The 17,448-nt window shown below is 36.7% G+C and overlaps 1 protein-coding gene across 10 annotated transcripts in view; it reads left to right on the top strand.

Annotated features, from left to right (window-relative positions):
- Window positions 1–17,448, top strand: part of LOC117341584 (peripheral plasma membrane protein CASK-like) — a 268,153-nt gene that overhangs the window by 239,752 nt on the left and 10,953 nt on the right. For 7 of the 10 annotated variants that reach the window (XM_033903430.1, XM_033903433.1, XM_033903432.1 and 4 more), the window contains 8 exons: window positions 5,172–5,257; window positions 6,897–6,989; window positions 9,807–9,905; window positions 10,387–10,531; window positions 11,007–11,147; window positions 11,578–11,658; window positions 11,939–12,141; window positions 15,892–15,993. In XM_033903430.1, coding sequence (XP_033759321.1) covers window positions 5,172–5,257; window positions 6,897–6,989; window positions 9,807–9,905; window positions 10,387–10,531; window positions 11,007–11,147; window positions 11,578–11,658; window positions 11,939–12,141; window positions 15,892–15,993 — 950 coding nt within the window. Of the gene's footprint in view, window positions 1–5,171; window positions 5,258–6,896; window positions 6,990–7,172; window positions 7,242–9,806; window positions 9,906–10,386; window positions 10,532–11,006; window positions 11,148–11,577; window positions 11,659–11,938; window positions 12,142–14,818; window positions 14,901–15,891; window positions 15,994–17,448 lie in introns of all 10 variants that reach the window. The other 3 variants (XM_033903437.1, XM_033903431.1, XM_033903436.1) reach the window with 2 other exon arrangements.

Genomic DNA, 17,448 nt, shown 5'->3' with positions numbered 1-17,448 from the left:
TAGTCTGTAGAGGTGGTAACACACTGATGTAGTCTGTAGAGGTGGTAACACACTGATGTAGTCTGTAGAGGTGGTAACACACTGATGTAGTCTAGTGTAGAGGTGGTAACAACTGATGTAGTCTGTAGATGTTGTAGAGGTGGTAACACACTGATGTAGTCTGTAGATGTTGTAGAGGTGGTAACACACTGATGTAGTCTGTAGATGTTGTAGAGGTGGTAACACACTGATGTAGTCTGTAGAGGTGGTAACACACTGATGTAGTCTGTAGATGTTGTAGAGGTGGTAACACACTGATGTAGTCTGTAGATGTTGTAGAGGTGGTAACACACTGATGTAGTCTGTAGATGTTGTAGAGGTGGTAACACACTGATGTAGTCTGTAGATGTTGTAGAGGTGGTAACACACTGATGTAGTCTGTAGAGGTGGTAACACACTGATGTAGTCTGTAGAGGTGGTAACACACTGATGTAGTCTGTAGAGGTGGTAACACACTGATGTAGTCTGTAGATGTTGTAGAGGTGGTAACACACTGATGTAGTCTGTAGATGTTGTAGAGGTGGTAACACACTGATGTAGTCTGTAGATGTTGTAGAGGTGGTAACACACTGATGTAGTCTGTAGATGTTGTAGAGGTGGTAACACACTGATGTAGTCTGTAGATGTTGTAGAGGTGGTAACACACTGATGTAGTCTGTAGAGGTGGTAACACACTGATGTAGTCTGTAGAGGTGGTAACACACTGATGTAGTCTGTAGAGGTGGTAACACACTGATGTAGTCTGTAGAGGTGGTAACACACTGATGTAGTCTGTAGATGTTGTAGAGGTGGTAACACACTGATGTAGTCTGTAGAGGTTGTAGAGGTGGTAACACACTGATGTAGTCTGTAGATGTTGTAGAGGTGGTAACACACTGATGTAGTCCGTAGATGTTGTAGAGGTGGTAACACACTGATGTAGTCTGTAGATGTTGTAGAGGTGGTAACACACTGATGTAGTCTGTAGAGGTGGTAACACACTGATGTAGTCTGTAGATGTTGTAGAGGTGGTAACACACTGATGTAGTCTGTAGATGTTGTAGAGGTGGTAACACACTGATGTAGTCTGTAGATGTTGTAGAGGTGGTAACACACTGATGTAGTCTGTAGATGTTGTAGAGGTGGTAACACACTGTTGTAGTCTGTAGATGTTGTAGAGGTGGTAACACACTGATGTAGTCTGTAGAGGTGGTAACACACTGATGTAGTCTGTAGATGTTGTAGAGGTGGTAACACACTGATGTAGTCTGTAGAGGTGGTAACACACTGATGTAGTCTGTAGATGTTGTAGAGGTGGTAACACACTGATGTAGTCTGTAGAGGTGGTAACACACTGATGTAGTCTGTAGATGTTGTAGAGGTGGTAACACACTGATGTAGTCTGTAGATGTTGTAGAGGTGGTAACACACTGATGTAGTCTGTAGAGGTGGTAACACACTGATGTAGTCTGTAGATGTTGTAGAGGTGGTAACACACTGATGTAGTCTGTAGAGGTGGTAACACACTGATGTAGTCTGTAGATGTTGTAGAGGTGGTAACACACTGTTGTAGTCTGTAGATGTTGTAGAGGTGGTAACACACTGATGTAGTCTGTAGAGGTGGTAACACACTGATGTAGTCTGTAGATGTTGTAGAGGTGGTAACACACTGATGTAGTCTGTAGAGGTGGTAACACACTGATGTAGTCTGTAGATGTTGTAGAGGTGGTAACACACTGATGTAGTCTGTAGAGGTGGTAACACACTGATGTAGTCTGTAGATGTTGTAGAGGTGGTAACACACTGATGTAGTCTGTAGATGTTGTAGAGGTAGTAACACACTGATGTAGTCTGTAGAGGTGGTAACACACTGATGTAGTCTGTAGAGGTGGTAACAGACTGATGTAGTCTGTAGATGTTGTAGAGGTGGTAACACACTGATGTAGTCTGTAGATGTTGTAGAGGTGGTAACACACTGATGTAGTCTGTAGATGTTGTAGAGGTGGTAACACACTGATGTAGTCTGTAGATGTTGTAGAGGTGGTAACACACTGTTGTAGTCTGAAGAGGTGGTAACACACTGATGTAGTCTGTAGAGGTGGTAACACATTGATGTAGTCTGTAGATGTTGTAGAGGTGGTAACACACTGATGTAGTCTGTAGATGTTGTAGAGGTGGTAACACACTGATGTAGTCTGTAGATGTTGTAGAGGTGGTAACACACTGATGTAGTCTGTAGAGGTGGTAACACACTGATGTAGTCTAGATGTTGTAGAGGTGGTAACACACTGATGTAGTCTGTAGATGTTGTAGAGGTGGTAACACACTGATGTAGTCTGTAGAGGTGGTAACACACTGATGTAGTCTGTAGAGGTGGTAACACACTGATGTAGTCTGTAGATGTTGTAGAGGTGGTAACACACTGATGTAGTCTGTAGATGTTGTAGAGGTGGTAACACACTGATGTAGTCTGTAGATGTTGTAGAGGTGGTAACACACTGATGTAGTCTGTAGATGTTGTAGAGGTGGTAACACACTGATGTAGTCTGTAGAGGTGGTAACACACTGATGTAGTCTGTAGATGTTGTAGAGGTGGTAACACACTGATGTAGTCTGTAGAGGTGGTAACACACTGATGTAGTCTGTAGAGGTGGTAACACACTGATGTAGTCTGTAGAGGTGGTAACACACTGATGTAGTCTGTAGATGTTGTAGAGGTGGTAACACACTGATGTAGTCTGTAGAGGTGGTAACACACTGATGTAGTCTGTAGAGGTGGTAACACACTGATGTAGTCCGTAGATGTTGTAGAGGTGGTAACACACTGATGTAGTCTGTAGAGGTGGTAACACACTGATGTAGTCTGTAGATGTTGTAGAGGTGGTAACACACTGATGTAGTCTGTAGATGTTGTAGAGGTGGTAACACACTGATGTAGTCCGTAGATGTTGTAGATGTGGTAACACACTGATGTAGTCTGTAGAGGTGGTAACACACTGATGTAGTCTGTAGAGGTGGTAACACACTGATGTAGTCTGTAGATGTTGTAGAGGTGGTAACACACTGATGTAGTCTGTAGAGGTGGTAACACACTGATGTAGTCTGTAGAAGTGGTAACACACTGATGTAGTCTGTAGATGTTGTAGAGGTGGTAACACACTGATGTAGTCTGTAGAGGTTGTAGAGGTGGTAACACACTGATGTAGTCCGTAGATGTTGTAGAGGTGGTAACACACTGATGTAGTCTGTAGAGGTGGTAACACACTGATGTAGTCTGTAGATGTTGTAGAGGTGGTAACACACTGATGTAGTCTGTAGAGGTGGTAACACACTGATGTAGTCTGTAGATGTTGTAGAGGTGGTAACACACTGATGTAGTCTGTAGATGTTGTAGAGGTGGTAACACACTGATGTAGTCTGTAGAGGTGGTAACACACTGATGCAGTCTGTAGATGTTGTAGAGGTGGTAACACACTGATGTAGTCTGTAGATGTTGTAGAGGTGGTAACACACTGATGTAGTCTGTAGAGGTGGTAACACACTGATGTAGTCTGTAGATGTTGTAGAGGTGGTAACACACTGATGTAGTCTGTAGAGGTGGTAACACACTGTTGTAGTCTGTAGATGTTGTAGAGGTGGTAACACACTGATGTAGTCTGTAGAGGTGGTAACACACTGATGTAGTCTGTAGATGTTGTAGAGGTGGTAACACACTGATGTAGTCTGTAGAGGTGGTAACACACTGATGTAGTCTGTAGATGTTGTAGAGGTGGTAACACACTGATGTAGTCTGTATCTGATGCTGAGGAGGTGATATTTGGGAGTTGGTACCATGCTCCATTGATCCTGTGTTAGAGCCGTCCCTGTAGACTTGTTGTAACAGACATTTGATAGTATCGGAGCGAGAGGTACCGTTGTGTGAAGCTCCTGTAGCTAGGTAATAGTGTTAGCCGTTCCTCTGGGTATTCTCTGCATCGCTTATTGACTGTACGACTGAAACGTATACAATAAAATCTGTCTCCTGTCCTAGATCTCATCCGACTATTGCTTAAATCTTCACCAAAACTTCGTTTTCTGTTATACAATGCTTTGAATGCTTTATAAAACAAAAGCATTATAATATGCAGAAGGTGTTACAATTCTCACTCAAAACGTGACATCATTACAGGTATGGCCCTGTCGGCATCCTTGTTAATGAAGTCAGGAGTTGTGTCTGTAATAAGCATTTTTTTTTTTAATCTCGTAAAACTTTTAATAAATCCTCACGGTATCAGTTATCAAAAATCAATTTGGACCTGAATCTGATATGATGTCCTATTTTATGGCTATCTTTCATTTTTCTACCTATGGGGCCGCGGTGCCGAGTGGTTAAGGTGTCCCGACACTTTATCACTAGCCCTCCACCTCTGGGTTGCGAGTTCAAACCTACGTGGGGCAGTTGCCAGGTACTGACTGTAGGCCGGTGGTTTTTCTCCGAGTACTCCAGCTTTCCTCCACCTCCAAAACCTGGCACGTCCTTAAATGACCCTGGCTGTTAATAGGACGTTAAACAAAAGCAAACCAAACCAAATTTTCTACCTAAGAAGTTTTAATTAGGTTCAGATCTAGAATGATGATTAGAATGTCTTGCCACTTTCTACAAATACTTGCATGACAAGATATTGGTATAGATTCTATTTTGTTATTCCTGTAAAAGAGGAGATGCTATTTAATGTTTATTATGAGCATATATGATATATATATATAGGATCTTCAATGAGTTGTCATTTCATTATGAGATTTTAAGAAATAAGTCTTAGAAGTTAAGGTTTTTTTTATTTTTGGGAGCCTTTGGGAGTTTTACAAAATCACATATGAAATGAAAACAAATTAATGATGTCTTTTATCACATAACTTAGAAAACTTTGGCAGATTTTATAGTCGAATTTAGAGGGCAAAGACAAACCGCAGCCATTTTGTCTTCTCATTCACATTACTCATGACGTCAGATCAAAGTCCATATCATGACATCGATCAAATTCTGACTGGCCCAGCCAATATAAAAAACATTCCAGGGTAAAATTTACACCTGTGACACATGCATAAATATTACACTGCAACTTTATACTGGATAACAGGCTGATATGTGATAAATATGTTTTTTTGTCTTCCAGGTACACTACACGTGGGAGATGAGATACGAGAGATAAACAATGTCAGCGTCATCAACAAAACGGTGGAGGTTCTTCAGAGAATGCTGGTAAGAATTGATATGTACAGTAGTAGAGCCTTTATATTGAGTTTTGTTATTTTAAAGAACTTTTATTCTGTGTCAACAGTTGAACCAAAAACTGGAGTCATTATTTATGTTAATGGGTTTGTTTTTATATGCCCGTCAGATTTCGACGGTTGTGTTATAGTATACTGTTTGTATTCATTCGTCTGTCTGTCCATGAACAAACAAAAACATTTTACTGTGCAATTAAACTTAAACATTTAAAAAAAAAATTTAAACAAACCTTTTTTTTTTTCTGAAAATGAACCTGAAAACTTACCTGCGCACTATACACAAGTGCACACTTTACCTGCAAATTGACGGTAGTTTTCTGGCAGTTTCTTCAGTAGCCTGAGCGAAGCCAGATAATGTAATATAATAATAAATTGTCCCAATTTTGGCTTAACTGTTCCTGTGGGACCTAACAATGATGGTAAGAGTTTAATTTGTGAAAATAATTTTCCAGATTTTTTTTTACATGTTTAAGGGGACTTGACTTTTCAGGATTTCGAGTTTGTATAGACAGACAGGTGTATTGGTTGGTGGTCCTGTTGTCTTCAGTAATTGGTTCAACCCTCTCACATAATTACTTCTTAAAAAATATCCATGAGGAGATATTGCACATCTTCAAATGCTACAAAAATAGCACTGATAGACCTGCTTTTGTCTAAATTTATGATATAATTTTATTTCATTCGTAGTGTTGAAAAATTGAGCCACTTACATTTATCCAGGTGCTGAAATCCAACCAAGTGTTCATTCGTAAAAGCCATTGTCTGAAACAGTTTATTTGTAAAAACACCTTGCCACATTCAAGGATTTTTTTTCCGATGGTCAATGATTTGTCAATACTGGGTTTACTAAGTACAGTTCTGGAGATATTTTGGTCTACACCAGACCCTGAAGCTGAATGTAATCGCATCAGCCATCATTCCAGAAAACCTATATTGAGTTTTGTAGCTCACAGCTGATAAATTTCTGCTGGTGGGCTGTATATTATAACCTTGTCTGGAGATTTGGACTGTATAAACTAAATATATTTTGAATTTCATATTGCAATTCTGTTATAACATCTTCTTACCAATCCCAGAGAGCTCCAAAATGTATAAAAACAATTGAATAATTAGTTTAAAAAAAAGATCCGTAAATTGTATAAGAAATGAATAATTGAAAAGTTTCAATGAAAAATTGAATTAAGCTGCACCTTTACAAAGCTTTTCAAAATTCTAGCTCCTGAAAAATCACAAAGAATTTGCATATCAAATTACCTCATGTGTTTTTCCATAAAAAAAGTTAAAGTCTGTTCCATAAATGTAAAACATGAACAATTTTACTGATCAATAATGATCTGGGAAGTATAGGAAATAAGATGACAATGATTGTAGAGATGATAATATCTTTTGTCAACGAATACAAAATGTATCAGGTTTCTTTTTCTTTTTCTTTATAAAGGAACTGGCTTATATATCTAATGAAAGTGCATATGAAACTTAAATTACTGAAGAAAAACTAGATATTGATAGTTGGTAACAAGTTGACATATTTAAGATTTGATCTGTAAGCTGGAGCTGTATGCGACAATTTTTGTCCTTCTGATGTTGATGTTGCAAATTATAACCAACAGAGGGAGCTGAGTGGATCTGTGACCTTTAAGGTCATACCGCAACCGTTGCTAAGTATGTTTGGTGGCCATGGCGACAATAACAACCATAACGAGGTAGGGTATCACGCCCAATGGTAGACATTCGTGATTGTCGTCATGTCAACACCAGAACACCGTTTATTTTTTTTTTTCCTATATTTTTCATTTATTGTTTTCACATCACTCTCTCCTGCTCTCAATCCATTTTCCTTTTCTTTGTTTCTCATTCTTTCGTCCATGCACATTTTGTTCTTGCAGAAGGATGCTCGGGGGAGCGTGTCACTGAAGATCGTCCCGAGCCATCGACACAATCCCGCACACTGTGAGGTTGGTTGGACGCTTGGACATAACCATGTTCGGAAACTCAGAATTTTTTGTGAAATGTGGTTCGGAAACTCAGAATTTTTTGTGAAATGACAATTTCATAATGTTCATATTAGCCAAACAGCTTAAATGTACCAAGTTATATAAAAAAAATCTTACTGTTTAATTAGGATGTCTAGAATCCACTGTTATCTGATTGATAAAGTTTTTAAAAAATCTTTCACTGATATTATTCATAATTTTTATTAGACAAGAAATTAATTTCCGTGAAATTGCTTAATAGAAAATTGAAGAAAGTGTTAATCTTACCAAATTTCCATCATGATTGACATCTTGGAAACCTGTCAAAGTTATAGAATTTAAAGATAAGGAAATAGCAAAATTGAAATATCCACCTTTTTTTTCTAATGGAAATTTCTACAGATGTTTTATTTGAAATCTTTGCCAAATTGAATAGAATTTAAAACAAAAGAAACAATCACGAAAAATGCTGATTTCCGGTCTCTCTCTCTATATAGTGCCTTTTCTCTGAATTGTTGTCTCGTAGGTTTGTGAAAATGCACAAGAGGTAATTCTATATTTGTCCAGTAATAAGCCTTCGCCTGATACTAAAATAACCCACTTACATGTGATGGAGGTCCTTGATATGCTAACTAATGCCATTTCATTGTAGTACATTAAGCCCGCCCTCTATTTTTGGTCAAAAAATTATGTGTTGGCCGCCCAGGGCTTATTACAGGACAAATATGGTCTAGTGGTCGACGGACTGTGTAGTGTGACTGACAATGTGTGTTTGTGTAAAAAAAATAATCACATACCTAACTGAAGAGGTCATTTAGGGTTGCTTCATACGACAGTGCTGGATGTTAGCTAGTTATGGTTGATGTAGAATTTTTTTTGAAGGAAGAGACATGACCCTTGACAAAGGAGAGAAAAAATAGCAAAAAAAAGTATGAAAATTTATGAAGTAAAATGGCGTTATAATAGTTTGCTGGGTGTTTTAAACTTCGCATAATGTTTATAAAGATTAGAAATTGTTTATTTGACAAAATGTTTTCAAATATGTTTGATATATGTTAACCCTGCCTGCTTTTGTACCTGACCTAACCGCACCCCCTTCACCAACCGTATTTATCCTCAAGTAAGCCCCTGCTTAACTTGTACACAAAGGTCGGAGGTCAATTTGGGGATGAATACATTAATACCTGATACTTCAATTGAACTGGCTTTTCTATTCTTGTTAAAATTTTGTTTCTAATTTTGTTAATTAATCAATATTTTTTAACTCCATTTTATTTCTTATAATTGTTTTCTAGTCCTAAAATATAATCTTAATTTCATTTCAAATTTAATTTCAAATGTTTTCATGAACTTTGTTCAAGGAGAACAATTTCTGACTTAATGGTACATGAATTTTATTTCAATACCTGAAAAAAAATAATGATTGGATTAGATATTGCTTGTTCGTCTCAATAAGTGTAATCCTTTTCTGAAATATTGTGGTTTAATCTTCATTGTTTGTTTTACAATGTTGATAATATACAAAGTGCTGAAAATTTCATTATAAATTTAAGAAAAGACATGAAAAAAGGGAGATTAAATATATTTGCTGAAAATTAGTACAGTACTTTAAAGTATTTTAATAAGAAGAAAATAATTTCAGTTTCCAATATTGATCGGCTTCAATTAATTTTTTTGCAAATTCATCATTTTAACTGTCAGTTAAATATAATAATCAAGCTTCTTTTAATTAGATTCTGTTACTGCAGATTTTGAGTGAATTAACTTGGTTCATTTTCCAAAAATTAAATGTTGAACGAGGAATTTATTGGGTCTGCAAGCAAACAAACAGAAAACAAAAAAAAATAGACCCGTGGAATTTTTTTACTGCTTACTGGGTGAAATAAGTACAAGTACATTACTAAGGCAATATTCTCAATATACAGGTCGGTAAGCTTGTAGAAAATTAGGTATTTAGTAGAAGTCCCCATACAGGATGCGTATAAAAATGTACAATTACCCAAGAACAGAGGCAATATTCTGTCTATAAGCTCAAACGAAAGTGGAGTATAGAAACTAGTCCCGTGACAATGTTATCATGTAAATTAAAACACTCTTCCTAGTTCCTGGAGATGTTGTAGGTATTTTTTGTATTCTAGTATGAATAATTTATAGAATTCCTCTGTTCTAGAAAATAAGTTTAAACATTTTCCTTAAACATTTGAATATTAAAATTCTTGATTTATTTGTGTCAATTTTTGCATGGATCTTAAAGTTTCTTTGGAACAATTACAAAAATAAGGAATATTTTTGCATGTGATCAATTAAGTATTAAGATATTTCTAAATTTGTGGTAATATACCATGCCATGGGTAATGATGATTTCAACCTGGAGGCTTGCAAAACAAAATAGCTTTTTTTTTCTTCTCTTCGTAAGAATTGTTAAATATAGTTGGTTTAAATTATTCATGGAGATGAATAAAGTGTTTTTCTGACAATGATTTCTACCACTACAGGTTTGCAATATTGATGAAAGAGTTCATTGCACCCTGATTATTCACATTACAGATTTATGTGCGGGCCTTATTTGATTATTGTCCAGAAGACGATGACATCATTCCTTGTCGACAGGCAGGTGTGCCCTTCAAATGTGGTGACATCCTTCAGGTATAGGAAGACTTACAATTTACCATTTTCCCACTGTAGGACCATCAGGTTCTGATGAAATAAAAAAAGATATCGGAAAGTATTAGATATGGATGACATTTTCATATTTCTGATTGACCAAAACATTGTCACATGTGTATTAATATTGTAACATATTTAATTGATGTTACTATTTTTAGGAACAAGTTCTGGTTAATATTGTGCTTCTTATGACTTATCTCATTTTTCTTTGAGAAACAATTTCTTGATCTCTTGTTTCTAGTACATCATTATTATCTGATACAAAAGTTCTGTACTTTCACTTCATTGACTCTTTTTCAGGTTCATAAAATCATGAATCTACCTCAATATGAGGCATATATTTAAGCAATGTTTGTACCATGTTTAGTTTAGTAAATGGTTCTAAATTAAACAGTATATATAATGCCTGAAACTTGTTGGTTTCTTTAACCTTTTGACCTTTATAACCTTTGACCTTTAGGTGATAAACAAAGATGACTCCAATTGGTGGCAGGCTAGACGGGTGGGGCTCCCCACGACAGAGCCTGCAGGGCTTATTCCATCCCCTGAACTTCAGGAGTGGCGGACGACGTGTTCAGCGCGTGAAAAACGCCAGGACCATGCAGGTGAGGGAGTTATAAAAAGTTTTCAAAAGTTTATCACTGAGTGATTCAAATAAAGATATCTTACTGCACATTGCTGTCACATTGTTTCTGCTATAATTACATTAAAAAAAAGTGATTATATTTTGTTTAATTATTTTGTGCTTAAAATATGAGGCCAAAATTACTACTGAGGAAGGAGGAAAAAAACGACGAATAGAATTTGATATTTTCTTACAGATTACGGTAAATGTTTTGTTTATCTAATAAAAAAATTTAAGTTTGTGATTTTACGAAAACTTTAAATCAAAAAGACTATTTGTTTTGATTGAAAATACAAAATCATCTATTATTTTCTCAGTTTCTTATATTCAGGTACATATTTGTATTTTTTGCAATTTTACAGTGTCCTTGACAATATGTTGAAAAAAAAAAAAAATTCCATGTTGATGAATCAATGCTTTAACATTATAACATAGTGTCATGTTCTCCATTGCAGTTCATTGTTCCTGGTTTGGTCGAAAGAAAAAAGACAAATATCTTGCCAAGCACAATGCCATTTTTGACCAGCTAGACTTAGTTACATATGAAGAGGTTGTTCAGTTACCAGCATTCCTCAGGAAAACTCTGGTTCTCCTAGGTATAGACCTTGTATATCTTAAAACTCTGGTTCTCCTAGGTATAGACCTTGTATATCTTAAAACCCTGCTTTGGCACACATATTGTTTGTAACTTTTAGTCCTTTGATATGTCAGGTGAAGAAATTACAGAGAATTTGCTTTAGAATTTACATTTGGTTAGTATAAGAATGTACAATCCTTTGTAGAGGTGAATATCATTTTTCGAGGGTTAATAAATCCTTGTATCAACCTCAAGCAAAGTCAATAATTGTATGATGTCATTCCATGAATTTTCTCTAAGTTGATGAAAATGGTCAAGATAAATTTTGGGTCAAAGTCACTAATTAAAGCAAAAAGCCAATCAATATTCTGTATTTTGTGTTTTTTTTGTTTTGTTTTTTTTCGGAGAAAATCAGTTCTGAAGAATGTTTCTTCGTGTTCAAATTCCAGGTGCCCATGGGGTAGGACGGAGACATATAAAAAATACACTCATTACAAGCCACCCGGAGCGGTTTGCATACCCCATTCCTCGTACGTATCCGTGCTTTTTTCCCTGCTCTATTAGTCATAATTAAGACACCCTAGGTATGATTTTAGGACAGATGTCGAAGATACAAAATATGAGCAATGTATTTATACTGGTGAAGTGTTTTGACCAATCAGTGATTGTCTACCTTTTTTTAACCAATCAGTGATGCTCTACTTTTTTTTAACCAATCGGTGATGATCTACTTAATTGTTTAAACCAATCAATGATGCTGTCCTGAACTTTAGTAACCAATCGGTGATACTGTACTAAATTGTTTGTCAGATACGACGCGGCCACCAAGGGACACTGAGACCAATGGCAAAAATTATTACTTCGTTTCTCACGAGAAAATGATGCAAGACATCGCAGCCAACCAATACCTAGAGTACGGAACGCACGAGGAGGCAATGTATGGTACCAAACTGGAGACAATTCGCAGTATACATGATAAGGGCCTTATGGGAATTCTGGACGTAGAACCACAGGTAAAACCTTGTCTTTTTGTTCCAAATTAAATTAACTTAATTTTACCTGAAAGGAAATGTTTTTATATCTGTGACGCTGTTGTTTGTTATATGAAACAATGAACAGGAAGTTTGGAGTTACAAAATAATAAAAATGTGAAAATGAACAATTTTGAAGGCACTCATTTTATGTGAGAAATAATGTTGTATGAAATTAAAAGCAGAATTCTGATATATAAATGAAATTAAAATTCTAAAATCAAATTGAATATGTTAAGAGCAAAAAATTAAGATTTTACTTGAATTGGAGACCCTTGAAATAGTACAATGTGAAAGCGACAAGGGCCCGTATTCATGAAACCATTCTCATACTCGGGCATGAAATCTCTGCTCATCCCAACTTTGCTTAAATCGATCATGATAAAAAGCAGTTCTGAAATTCCTTCCATCAAAGATATATCAATTTAGAGTTCAGTTTTATCATTGAAAGTATTTGAGTCTGAGCTTAAAATGGATATTTGAGCATAATCACCGTTTCATGAATACTGGCTCAGGTGTTTCAGAAGAGTAAGCATTTTTGCTTCATCGACGACATTCACCATACAAATCTAAGTCAAATGGGTTAATGGCGACAACGGAACCACTAGGAGTATCAACAGTCATTGGACAGTCTGACTTTATATCACACAAGGAAATATCTTCCATGCTCTTCTGACCTTCATGTTCTGAATATGTACATAATGTATAACTGGAGTCAGAAGTCATTTTGATATTGATGTTATTATCAAATTGAGTATTTCACACTTTGAAGTGGAAAAATGCCATCTAGTCAAATATTCATCATCACCATTAAAAATTTGCCATCACCATTAAAAATTTGCCATCATGAGTAAAATATTTGCCATCACCAGAAAGAAATTGATCAGTACAATTTGCCTTTACCAGTAAAAACTTCATCAGTAAAATATTTGCCATCAACAGAAAAAAATTGATCAGTAAAATTTGCCATCATCACTTATAATCTGCCACTACCAGTAACATATTTGCAATCACATGTAAAAAAAACTTGCAATCACCTGTAGAAATTTTCCATCACCAGTAAAAACTCACCATCACCAGTAAAAATTTGTCATCACAAATAAAATTTTGCCATCACCTGTAGAAATTTGCTAACTTCAGTGAAAACTTGCCATTACCTGTACAATATTTGCCATCACCACTTAAAATTTGCCATCACTGATAAAAAAAAATGTCAATCACGAGTAAAAAAAACTCACCATCACCAGTAGAAATTTGCCATGACCTGTAAAATATTTGCCATCACAAGTAATGAAATTGCCATCACAGGTAAAAAAAATTGCCATCACCAGTAAAAATAAAATGCCATCCCTGGCAAAAAATTTCCATCACCAGCAAAAACATGTCATCACCAGTAAACATTTGCCAACATTTGCCATCACCAGTAAAAACTTGCCATCACCAGTAAACAAAATTGCCATCACCAGTAAAACTTCCTATTCACCGAGTGCAAGTGTCTTCATTACACAGGGGAAATGAAAAAAACGCAGAAGTGAAATGGCTGCAAATGATTTGTAGTAGATGCAGAAGGTCATGAAATCTTACAGGTCATAATTGAAAGTTATTTGATGCGAGAGTTCACATTGAAGCTGAATATTGTTTCTTAACAGAGAGGTTCAGCCAGTATTGAAAACATTGCGTGCACATTTTGTAAGCAAATGCTTTTCAATATGCTTAAAGCTCTTTCTTTTGAAATTGAAAAATCAATTTAATGAATTTATTACATGTCAGACAGCTCAAGATAGACAATCTTTTTGTAATTTGATGTGTGCATCATCAACTTCTGCAATTTATTGTGTGTTTAAGAAAATTGTGATTTTTTAGGGGAAAACAAATTTTTTTTGGCCTGAATACATCTTCGATTCAATTATGGGCCAACATCAGAAATGTGAAGCAATTATGAACAATTGCAAATGTTTCACCGAGGAAATGTTTAAACAAAAAAAACAAAAAAAACACAATATCTCATAATGTGAACCAATTTACCTTTACAGCAATCAGTTTCATGACTTTTTTCTTAAAGGTTAGCTTACGGCAAAATATGTTTACAAAATTTCTGTGTATTATCTATTTTCGCTCGATATGAACAGTTAACATGTTTGTGGTGATACAATTAAATGTTTTTTCTGATTCACAAACTTTAAGAAAATAAATTGCTCAAAACCATTTATTGATTTTCAATGTTCGGACATTTTGAAGCAGATTCAATAGTCATTGACTTACGTTTTATAACAAAGAATTTTTCTTTCATTTTTAAAGCAGTAGTTAGGTGAATGTCAAAATTAACTTACATCTGTGCTGATGTTTTTTATAAGAAACATATTGATCTGGCCTTAATACCCAGTATACTGAAAAGGTTGGATTTTTATTCATTTATTCAAATTTTTGTGGCTTACCAAAAATTTGAAGCAAAAAGTGTATTTGATGAAATTTTAAAGATGTACAACAAATTTTAATTTTCATGAATGAATATATTATGCTACTTAAATTTTCCTGAAACAAAAAAAAAAAAAAAAGATGAAAAATAAAAAGATGTGAAAATAAGAGTATCTAAAACAAAAATCAAAATGGTGGATCAGACAATGTTATACGAGAACTAATACATGAATACCTATTACAGGCCATTCGAGTTCTAAGGACGGGAGATTTTCGCTCCCTTTGTTGTCTTTGTCGCAGCTCCTACTATTGCTGCTATACATGAGGTAACCCGCCGGCATGCCTCTTCCTCCCCTCCAAAATGGCCGCCATGATAACTATCGAAAATTGATTTTTGTTCATTTTCCCAGATTTACTACATTTAGCTCTTTTATCTTTTATTTTGATGTTTTTCTAGTGGTAGAAGAGTGATTTGATTTATAATCACTGAAAAATTCACTTCAGAATTCACAAAATTAAAAATGGAAATATCGCAAATAAATTTTATGTGTTATCATAGAAAAATTTTCTTTTTAATCAATCCTGATTCTAAATTGTTTTTATTTTTTATTATTTTCTCCATTTTGAACAAGAATTGTGTGCGGGTATCATCATGGCGGCCATTATTGCACCCATTTGGACATACCGATGTTATGACTGTCACGCTTACTGTGTTATGTCGCTGCCTCTGGTGTCAGATGGGAAGGAACCCGCCGATATTTTTGGAAGATTTGTCTGAAATTTTGACTCAAATTGTCCTATCGGAAGTAGCAAGTCAATTTATGAACTCAAAATATATTGCTTTTAATATAAATCGAAATTAAATTCTGTGCTATAAATACTTTATCTATTTGAATAAACTTGCTGAACCATTTCCTTTTTGAAAGCACAGATGCGATTTTGAAAATGATTCATAGAAGATTTTAGCAGACAGCTGAAAGATTTTTTTTTTTTTTAAATTTTTTTTTTGATAAAAAAATATGAAAGTCAAACTTATCTAATTTGAATTGGACTACTGAACCCAATCAACCAGTATCTTAAGAAATTTGATGTTTAAATGCGTAAATTGTCGCTAGACACCAGAGCAGTATCCTCCATGCATGCAGCATGACCAGTCTAATAACATGTTTCTCACGGGACTCCTGAGATCTCCTGTGTGACTTCCACCCAAACACGCCCCTCTGTACACACTTGTTTCATATGATGTATTGTTTTCATTCCTCTTTGTTATTTTAAGTAACAGCATGATTTTTGTTTGTTTTCAAATTGAATTTTCAGGCGTTGAAAATATTACGAACTGCCGAGTATGCCCCCTATGTCGTTTTCATAGCCGCCCCCCGAGCATGTGACCTTCTGCCCGCCAAATCCAAAGACATCAACGTAAGTTTGTAGGTCGTAGTCACTCCGAAGTAGTCCGTAGATTTTTGGAGCCTATTAGACGGTGGTAACAGATTCAAAGGAAAGTACTCAGTATCCTCTAATGGTAGTCAGTACTCAGTATCCCCCTGATGGTAGTCAGTACTCAGTATCCCCTGATGGTGGTCAGTACTCAGTATCCCCTGATGGTAGTCAGTACTCAGTATCCCCCTGATGGTAGTCAGTACTCGGTATCCCCTGATGGTAGTCAGTACTCAGTATCCCCCTGATGGTAGTCAGTACTCAGTATCCCCTGATGGTAGTCAGTACTCAGTATCCCCTGATGGTGGTCAGTACTCAGTATCCCCTGATGGTAGTCAGTACTCAGTATCCCCCTGATGGTAGTCAGTACTCGGTATCCCCTGATGGTAGTCAGTACTCAGTATCCCCTGATGGTAGTCAGTACTCAGTATCCCCCTGATGGTGGTCAGTACTCAGTATCCCCTGATGGTGGTCAGTACTCAGTATCCCCCTGATGGTAGTCAGTACTCAGTATCCCCCTGATGGTAGTCAGTACTCAGTATACCCTGATGGTGGTCAGTAATCAGTATCCCCTGATGGTAGTCAGTACTCAGTATCCCCTGATGGTGGTCAGTACTCAGTATCCCCTGATGGTAGTCAGTACTCAGTACCCCCTGATGGTAGTCAGTACTCAGTATCCCCCTGATGGTGGTCAGTACTCAGTATCCCCTGATGGTGGTCAGTACTCAGTATCCCCTGATGGTAGTCACTACTCAGTATCCCCTGATGGTAGTCAGTACTCAGTATCCCCTGATGGTGGTCAGTACTCAGTATCCCCCCTTATGGTGGTCAGTACTCAGTATCCCCCTGATGGTGGTCAGTACTCAGTATCCCCTGATGGTAGTCAGTACTCAGTATACCCTGATGGTGGTCAGTACACAGTATACCCTGATGGTAGTCAGTACTCAGTATCCCCCTGATGGTAGTCAGTACTCAGTATCCCCTGATGGTGGTCAGTACTCAGTATCCCCCTGATGGTAGTCAGTACTCAGTATCCCCTGATGGTAGTCAGTACTCAGTATCCCCCTGATGGTAGTCAGTACTCAGTATCCCCTGATGGTGGTCAGTACTCAGTATCCCCCTGATGGTAGTCAGTACTCAGTATCCCCTGATGGTAGTCAGTACTCAGTACCCCCTGATGGTAGTCAGTACTCAGTATCCCCTGATGGTGGTCAGTACTCAGTATCCCCTGATGGTAGTCAGTACTCAGTATCCCCTGATGGTGGTCAGTACTCAGTATCCCCTGATGGTGGTCAGTACTCAGTATCCCCTGATGGTGGTCAGTACTCAGTATCCCCTGATGGTAGTCAGTACTCAGTATCCCCTGATGGTGGTCAGTACTCAGTATCCCCCTGATGGTAGTCAGTACTCAGTATCCCCCTGATGGTGGTCAGTACT

This window comes from Pecten maximus, chromosome 14 (assembly GCF_902652985.1).
Source record: "Pecten maximus chromosome 14, xPecMax1.1, whole genome shotgun sequence".
In the NCBI taxonomy this organism is placed as follows: Eukaryota; Metazoa; Mollusca; class Bivalvia; order Pectinida; family Pectinidae; genus Pecten; species Pecten maximus.
Note: the sequence above shows the minus strand (reverse complement) of the source record. Positions and strands in the feature narration are given on the sequence as shown.